The sequence below is a fragment of the Ctenocephalides felis genome, unplaced genomic scaffold (assembly GCF_003426905.1).
Source record: "Ctenocephalides felis isolate EL2017-DRISC unplaced genomic scaffold, ASM342690v1 CF-g0.4_SCAFFOLD_00400, whole genome shotgun sequence".
NCBI classification, from domain to species: Eukaryota; Metazoa; Arthropoda; class Insecta; order Siphonaptera; family Pulicidae; genus Ctenocephalides; species Ctenocephalides felis.
The window spans coordinates 39,734-48,908 of record NW_020536554.1 but is presented as its reverse complement, the minus strand read 5'-3'; the positions used below and the strand labels follow the sequence as shown (position 1 = coordinate 48,908).

Sequence of the window (9,175 nt, the reverse complement as noted above, 5' to 3'; positions counted from 1 at the left end):
ATAGAACTAGGGAATATTGGAATTGCAAAGCTGCCGACTGGACAAAATATCAAAAAGTAATTGAGTATTACTCAAATGATTTTGAAGTAAATGACCCGGTTGTTGCTTATACAGAATTTATGAACATAATCAATATTGCAGCGGAGAAAAGTATACCAAAAAAGAGAATATGTTCCAATATCAAACACTTTAAACCTATTTGGTGGGATAATGAGTGCGACGAACTTATTAGGAAAAGAAGAGACGCAGAAAAAAATTATAGGCAGAAATCTAACTACCATAATTATTTAATATGTAAAAACATTAATGCTGAAATCAGAACGATATTCAGAAGAAAGAGAGATAGTTGGCATGAATATACAAATAATATCAAACCAAATACGTCTACCAGGGAAGTATTTAGAACAATTAAATGTTTGAAAAAATATATAGAACCTGAAAATTTACAAGAAAACGTTAACCCAATGATGATTGATAATATTATTGATACTTATGCTCCATCTAGTGTTAGAAATGATTATTTCAATGTGGATAAAAAGGTTTTTGGACGCGAAACATTCCTATTAGTGAAACCTTTTACATTGTGGGAATTAGAAATTGCTTTAATTAAAGGTACCGATACCGCACCAGGTATGGATGGAATATTTTATTCTATGCTCATAAACTTGCCAATGGTGGCAAAAGAGATTTTACTAAAATTGTTGAATAAAGTATGGACAAATCCGGAAGTAATTGGGGCCTGGAATAAGTATATTACAATTTTAATCAAAAAACCTAATAAAGATGCGAATGAGATCTCCACGTATAGACCGATTTCTCTTGCATCCTGTGTTTCAAAGGTTAAGGACAGAATGATTAAAAGAAGACTGGAGTGGTGGAGTGAAAAATATGGAATACTACCAAAAAGTCAATTTGGCTTTAGGAAGGGTATGGGAACACAGGATAGTTTAAGTAATTTTATTAGTGACTTACATATATCCTTTACGAAAAATAAGTATGTTGTGGCACTTTTTAGTGACATCAAGGGTGCATACGATAATGTTTTACCTAAAACATTATCAGAAACTATGTCAAAGATCGGATTACCATGTAATTTTATTAGGGCAGTTACTAATAATATCTTTGAAAGGGAAGTATATTTTAGGATAAATGGTAAAATAATTGGACCAAGAAAAATATATAAAGGATTACCACAAGGAGGTATTTTAAGCCCTTTATTATATGCGATATACGTAAGAGATATAGAAGGGATCTTGGAGCCAGAAACAAAAATTTTGCAGTATGCGGACGATGTGGTTATTTACGTAGAAAAAGCAAGCCTGCAAGAAGCTTGTGAGGTAATGAGTAAGAATATTGATCGCTTTCATGTGTGGCTGGAAGAGAAAGGTCTGGAATTATCAGATAATAAAAGTTCAATTGGTATTTATACAAGACACAGAAATATTAATCATGTGGATAAGATAAATAGTAAATATCACATCATTAAAGTACAAAAATATAACAAATTCTTAGGGGTTATATTTGATCAAAAGTTATCTTTCAAACAACACATGGATTATGTGCTTAAAAGAGTAGAAAAAAGAATAAATATTTTGAGAATGACGAATGGTACATGGTGGGGATCACACCCTATTGCGTCCTTGAATCTTTATAAAACACTAATAAGACCCATTTTTGATTATGGATGTATTGTATTTAATAATTCGATTTACTGTAGGGTATTGGACAAAGCTCAATATAACTGTTTGAGAATTTGTATGGGGGCTATGCGATCCACTCCCACTAATGCCCTTTTGGTGGAAAGTGGGGAGATGCCTTTATACCTAAGACGACAGTTCATTTGTGACAAATTTATACTTAAAAAAATAATAATACAGGATAATCAAATTATAGAAAAAGTAGGTAAAATTTCAATAGACACTACAATATATAAGTATTGGAAAAAGCGAAAAAAACCATGCCTAGTTAATAGCTATTTGTATGTAAATAAAATAAGAGAGGAAGGTATCAATTATACAAAACACCCATATTATAATACACTTTATCTGGATATATATAGCATTTCTGATGATATTTTTAATATAAACATGACAAAAATAAGAGATTACAATGTAATTTACACGGATGGATCTAAGCTTGATCAGAAAGTGGGTTGTGCAATATATTTGGAAAATTTGAACATTAAGTTGGGATATAAACTGCCTGATTTTGCTTCAATTTTTACTGCGGAAATTTTTGCTATTAAAAAGGCAATAGAGTTAATTCAAAGGCACAAAATAATGAAGACAGTTATATTCACCGACAGTAAAAGTAGTATAGAAACTCTACAAAATTTATACAACAAAACTCAGACATCAGATATATTGTTATATGAAGTGTGGTACGATATTAATAGGCTGATGAGAATAGGGTATACCATTAAAATAATATGGATTAAGGCTCACTCAGGAATCAAAGGAAATGAAATAGCTGATAAATTAGCAAAACAAGCAACAAAAAATGGATCTATTATGCACGTAGCAACATACAAGGATTATGTGAAACGGTGTAAAAATAGAAATTTTAAAGAGTGGCAAAAAGTATGGATCGATCCAAATGAGACTAGAGGGGCATATTATAGAATATGCAATCCAGCAGTGGGAAGCAGAATGTGGCAAGAAAGTTTCAAATTCGAGGATAGAAGAACCTTAGTAACATTAACGAGGTTAAGATTAAACCATGGAAGCTTTCCATCACACCTGCATCGGATAGGTGTTGCAGCTTCGAATGCATGTAGGTGTGGTAAAGCAGTTGGAAGTGGTGAACATTTAATATTGGAGTGTGGCCTATTTGAAAAAAACAGACAAGATATGTTGAATAAGCTGCATGAGTGCAATTGCATAGACAAACCAGTTAATTTACTTACAATATTAAGAAGTGTAAAGTGCTATAGTATTTTGGTTAATTTTATTAGATTAAGTGGTATAAATATATAAATTATGTTAATATAATATTGTATGTGGCTGTATTGTTATTAGAGGCCAAATAAAGAAAAGAAAAAAAAAAAAAAAAAAAAAAAAAAAAAAAAATTAATTTTTATTATTTCATGTACTATTTACATTTATACAAATTATCTATGAGTGCTAAAAATAAAAAATAGTACATCTGAAAAAAAAAGTTCATTATTTTTACAATTCATGCAAATATAATTTGAGATCTTTTTATGAGTACATTTTCCGCAAACATGTTTGTTGCAACTTTGACACGTATTATTAGTTTTATTATTATTACAAAGTCTTATTTGGCAAAATTTTTTTTTATTACTACTGGTATTTGCATGATGTCTGTGGGTCATCATTTTCCTTTGATTTTTTTTGTGTTGATGTCCTGTAGTCCGCGGAAAGCTGTTCTGCCAATTCAAACAAAAAACTGTTCTCTAAGGATTTGTTTTCTTTGGATTTTTATTCCTGTCGCTTCTTTGTAAAGAATCCAGGAATTTATCGCAGCCAAATCCAAAATATTGAAAAATATTTGCAGGGGTCATCTACGTGAACTGGATTTCACCGTATATTTTCTTTACCTTTGATCTGTCATGCCTTCTTTGCTGACCATAAGTAAGTCAATTTCAAATTTTTTGCCTCATAGGCCCCACGATCATATAAAATTCCAATAAATGCACGTATTTCCGGTAACGATGTTGTCCAATTGTACCCCAAAATTTGACTGCCCTCTTCTTCTGTGCACTGTTTTATGTGTTTGATAATATAATTATCTATTATCAACGAAAATGCACTGACAAGATCACCTGTAATAATATTCTTTTTTGAAAAGCTCGTTGGCCCTTTCACACCCTTGAAAACACAGATGATGACCTTCCTGGAGTACCACCTTCGGCAATTTTGGTCCATGCAGTACCATCGAGAGAGGTTTTTGTTTCTTGAATTCTTTCATTAGTTTATGAGCCACTTAGCACCCTCCTGCATACACTGATGGCACTTTCATTTTCATCAATAGTGATCACCTTCATCGCTACCCTCAGAATTAGATGATTCACGTGGAATATAATCCGATTCATCTTCAGATGATTGTGCCCAATTTTCTGCATTTGATTCTATGTCGGAACATTCTTCACTTATGTTTGTTAGCTTTTACAATAATTCACTTCTCTTCGACATTTTATTTATAAGTTCTAAAAAATCAACTGAACAACGCGTTATACTGAAAGTTACTACGTGAAAAAGACCGGTCTAATGTCAATACTTACCAAAATTCGGTTATTTTTATATAACAAATGCATTATCGCATATTGGAGATGAATGCACGCGAGATAACGATTTGCAATACAATAACAAAGCCGTTTGTAATGTAAAATTTCTATAGCAGTCAAAATGACTGTTTTCCGTCCATGCAGGCATAACATGTAAGAATATTGAAAATAAAAGTGAGATAAGGCAAATAATACGATTTATCTACGCATTTATATGTGTATAAAAAGTCAAAAAATTTCACGAAGCTGCGACTTCAAATACATAGTTATTTTATGTTTGAAAATGGAAAACAGTCAAAATGACTGCGTCCGTCTTTCTAGAGTTAATAAGGTTTCATTTTGGTTACTTTCATTATTAAAAAAAGATGTTCTAATTGATAGATTTTTTGCTGGCTCTTTAAAATGCAATGTATGTGTGTATTATGTTTTTCTGGCAAACTCCGTAACGACATGAAAATTGACAATTATTGCAATGGTGATTTGTTTTTAAGCAATTGGTACAGACTCTTAATCGCTGGGCTTGCGATATTCTTTCTTTGACTGTTAATTTTCGAAAATCTTCACAATTATATGAAGAATGAGCCTTTTGACATAATACACATTGCAAGGTGTTTGAGATTCCATGTGATATTGTATCCCTATCGCTATTTGAAGATGTGAGTTTATGAAATTTGATAGTAGGCATTTTATTGATTATAGAATATAACATTTCTTTTAATCGATCACAAGTATCAATGACTTCGGAGAGATCGATCTCACATAACTTATTCGACTCCTCCTAGTCCTTATTGATAATAACTAAATTAATAATTACGTTTTCATAATCTTTATTTAAAGTATTTAATTCATCTAAACGATTACTGAGATCACTACTATTTAATTCAGACATCGGCAACTCTAGTAACTTTTGGCAATGATTTTCTAATTTCGTTCATCTCTAAAATTTTCTTTTTAGTTTTTAATGCTTTTTGCGAATCCATTTTTGCACAGATCAAAACAGCATATATAAAAAAGGATGTATTTAGGTAATAAAGGAATAATTTAGGGATGTACTTGAACTGACCTTTCTTGCTGTCCCGCTGGGCCTTCGTCGTTGCCTGCGTAGAATCTCAGCTATTTCGTTTGGTTGCTCCGTCCTCACGGTGTTAACACTTGTTGTTTAACTTATTTATTTTATTTAATAATTTGATTTATTATTAATCAAATTTTAAAATGGAAATACTATTATTCTTTTGAATTTAGTAATTTGATTTGTGATTTTATTAAATTTAATCACTGAATTTTATTCATTTATTTGTGGTATTATTAAATTTAATCATTCTCAGTCTATTAATTTGATCTTAATTTAATAATAACTCACTTGAAATTATTAATTTTATTTGTGATTTTATAAACTATTCACTTGAAATTTGTAATATTATTAAATTTAATCACTTGCACTATAGATTTGATTTTAATTTAATAATTTACTTTGATATTTTAGCGGACTGTATATTGCTGGTTGATTAATTTACTTGAACGTCCAAAAGATCACTTAAAATTATTAATATTATTTATTTGTGTCCTTTGGAAAGTTATAAAAGTCCATATGATAAATATCCGGTTCGTTTGGACAAAATGTTAAGGCGCGAAGCTTAAAAATTACTTCGACGTCTAACTGGGTGTTGTCGTTTTACTTCTCCTAACCATTACACTTTTAAATTTGTTCAATAATTTAACTACTGGTGTGATCGGTGATTATTTAAGTAAAAGGCGACGTTTGATATTAATATATTTATTATAAAAAGAATATGGTGAATATAATGGCATCAGATAGTTAGTGTGTCTATGCTGAGCTCTGAACTTATACTGAATAAAAATTATTAAAAATAAAAATTAACAATATTAGCCCCGCCCGTAAGAGGCGGGTTACATTAATTTGTACATCTACGGGGGATGATTTCTTGGACTTAATATATCCGAGAAGGATGATTCCTTGAAATTATCTGAAGGCATTTTGCAGACCCATAAATAAAATCATCGACGCGGATATAGACAGTCCAGACAAATAACTTACATCAAAATTAAAAATATCTTATGTTACTAATGCTTTCCTGACTAGCCTTATTTTCTAATTTAAAAGAGTTTTCCAACGCACATACTCTTGATTCTAAAAACGAAAAAAATTCACTGACCGTTGGAAGCACATTCCCATTCCTAGCTAAATTCCACGCCATTCTAGTGCTGCTATCCACCTTCTTGTTTAACATATACAACAGGATGAGATCCCAGTATTTTGTTGGATCATACGCTGCCAAAAGAGCATGTACCTGCTGCCTAGCGCTGCACAAGAAATTGCCTAAGAATTCATGCGTACATCTGTGTACTTGAGCTATGTTATCAATCTGCTGCAAAAGTGAATTCAGAATTAAATATTTATTATCATACGTTTTGCATAAAAGATCATAGGCGACCATGTAATTTTCATTACTTAAGTTTAGTGATGAAATTAATTTTGCAGCAGATGATAACAGAGCTCCCTTTAAATAGTGCAACTTAGTCACAGGAGGTAATTTGGTATTACTGTGAATGAATGAATTATATAAATCTATAAACTGTGTCCACTCACTATAATCACCATTAAATTTTGGTAAGGTGATATCAGGTAGCTTTACATCTAACACAGAATGACTATCTACAGCCTTAGGAGGTGAGGGGGTACCATTATTTGTGAGAGCATCCAATTGCGACATCCAAATGCCTATCAGAATACTCGTATTCTTTCGAAAACTCCCCAGGTTGGGCCACCTCTAACTCTATATAATTAGTCTCCCACTGATGACATAGTTCTACTAAATGTTGTTTCCTTCTTTTTAATGCCTCAATGTTACTATCATTCTGACCCGAAGCTACAAATTCAAATATAGTATCAAAATGAGCCTTTACAGTGTTATGTTTCACAATTAAAGAACCTATATCAGCCATGTTTCAGTATATGTAAGCTATCTCAATAAGTTAAAAGCAGATGACTTCCAAATACTCAATGTAGTCTGCTAAATTAATAGTATATAACTAAGTAAATATAGTATAAAAGTATAATTTGCAATCCAATTCCGCCAAAGCAAATAATAAGCTAAGAATTGTGCATTAAGTGCCTGAATTCACTGAATCACCCTATGACATTAACAAGTATCCAATGGTGATCAGTAACAACTAATTATAATTAATTTAATGCTAGTACATAACCTCGGGAAGGATAACATCCGATAATCGTAGATCTCGTAGATGATACAGACTCCGTTGCTCCAAACCTTGATGTGTATGTAATGAATATCCTAACCTCACAACACGTGGTGCCTTGACCTCTATACTGCTTCTTGTGCCTGGTGTTTCACGGTCTGGACAGGATAACATCAAGTAATGTAAGATCTTGATGCTCTCAGATGACCCCAGTAACACGAGCGACAGCGATGGCAAATATTAGTACCTCTTGTATGTAACCTCCTTTCAAATTGAATCTGAGTCCATCCACTCAGATCAACGATAATTGCTTTTCTCCTGACGTGATTGAGTGATATTGATACCTTTGATTATTGTGAATAGTTTCACGTTTCGATATTCCACTCGGCTTCAACACCAAATTACCAGCAAATTCGACATTCTTTTATACCAAATTTCAATGATGGTTTTTTCTTAAAATCCGTGTGAAGGACCAAAACTTATGGTACAAAAGTTAAACAAACACTATGCACAGTGGAATTTAATAGATAATTAGAGATCACTCAATATACACGATGTTACAGGTTAGGTTGTTTCTATAGAAGAGAGCGTATATCTTGTACAAAAGCATAGTCTAAACTCTAAACCTAGCGCAAGATGATCGACGCTTCGCCCGGTAGTGGGGAGGCCATACAAATAGAAGCGCGAAATTTAAATTAAAACATATTTATCCACATAGATCTAATCTCGCTTTGCTCTAGCCTATCCTCCATTTATTTTAAAGGTAAGGCCAGAGCTTTTAAATCTAACTCTAATAAACATAGCTCTCGCAATTTAAATAAAATTTCGTAAGTGGCTAAATCTGGTTCTCTTAATTTGGTTATTAAATAAAAACATAATATCTATCATTAAACTTAATATACGCTACATCTCCTACTTCTCTACGTTGAGTAACTAGTTCATTAATATGGTTAAATTTTATCTTAAAATTATTGAAAAATGTATTATTACCACTAAAGTTCTTAGGCGAATCTATACAAAATAACGTGTTTTCTAAACAAATCTGACGCACTGCTCAAACAACAGCTAATAATTCTTTTTCGACAGTGAAATAGTTTTCCTACAGTGAAATAGTTTTTCCTTGTTTAACGTTCTGCTAGCAAACGCAACAGACTAATCCTCACCAATGTCCCCTTGTGATAAATCCGCGCCAATACCAGAGGCGTCAGTTGTTACATCGAAAGTCTGTTGGAAATTCGGGTATCGTAAAACTATGAATATTTAATAATTTTTCAGAAGTTCGCTCAAAGGTCTCGAAATCTTGGAAAAGTTTTCGATGAACCTTCGATAGTAACCTGCTAATCCAAGAAATTATTTTAATTCCTTTGGCGATTTCGGAAGAGGAAAATTTATGACTATCAATTTTTGAATTATCGGGCTTTATGCCACTTTTTCTTTAAAAATGTTTCTCAAGAGTATTTGAGTAAATAACAATATCGTTTAAGTAGACGAAACATTTTATTCCTTGCAACCCAAACAAGACAGAATTCATCAACCGTTGAAATGTTGCTCGGGCATTTTTTAAACCATATGACATACGTTTAAAATGAAAATGGGAGCATTGAATCGTGAAAGCAGTTTTAAACTTACCATCCTTGCTCTTTGAGTAAAGAGCAAAAAAATTAAATCTAGAAACAAAAATCTAAATTAAATAATGAATAGAATATTAAC

At 31.9% G+C, this 9,175-nt stretch overlaps 2 protein-coding genes across 2 annotated transcripts; one reads left to right on the top strand and one right to left on the bottom strand.

Annotated features, from left to right (window-relative positions):
- Window positions 1-2,087: 2,087 nt before the first annotated feature.
- LOC113364370 lies at window positions 2,088-3,920 on the top strand. The gene is made up of 2 exons (XM_026606823.1): window positions 2,088-2,772; window positions 3,811-3,920. The coding sequence occupies exons 1-2, from the start codon at window positions 2,088-2,090 to the stop codon at window positions 3,918-3,920; spliced, it is 795 nt and encodes a 264-aa protein (XP_026462608.1).
- A 66-nt stretch (window positions 3,921-3,986) lies between these two features.
- LOC113364354 lies at window positions 3,987-6,978 on the bottom strand. The gene is made up of 2 exons (XM_026606822.1): window positions 6,421-6,978; window positions 3,987-4,124 (listed from the first exon to the last, which is right to left on the bottom strand). Exons 1-2 carry the CDS (start codon window positions 6,976-6,978, stop codon window positions 3,987-3,989), a joined length of 696 nt encoding a protein of 231 aa, XP_026462607.1.
- Between the last annotated feature and the right edge of the window lie 2,197 nt (window positions 6,979-9,175).

What these genes read in the sequence shown, in the direction of transcription:
- LOC113364370 (XM_026606823.1), top strand. Translation starts at nt 2,088, where the DNA reads ATGACAAAAATAAGAGATTACAATGTAATTTACACGGATGGATCTAAG. An exon ending in TGTTGCAGCTTCGAATGCAT is followed by an intron (nt 2,773 to 3,810) that starts GTAGGTGTGGTA and finishes TTTTTTGAAAAG; the next exon opens with CTCGTTGGCCCTTTCACACC.
- LOC113364354 (XM_026606822.1), bottom strand. Translation starts at nt 6,978, where the DNA reads ATGTCGCAATTGGATGCTCTCACAAATAATGGTACCCCCTCACCTCCT. An exon ending in ATGGGAATGTGCTTCCAACG is followed by an intron (nt 4,125 to 6,420) that starts GTCAGTGAATTT and finishes TTATTGTAAAAG; the next exon opens with CTAACAAACATAAGTGAAGA.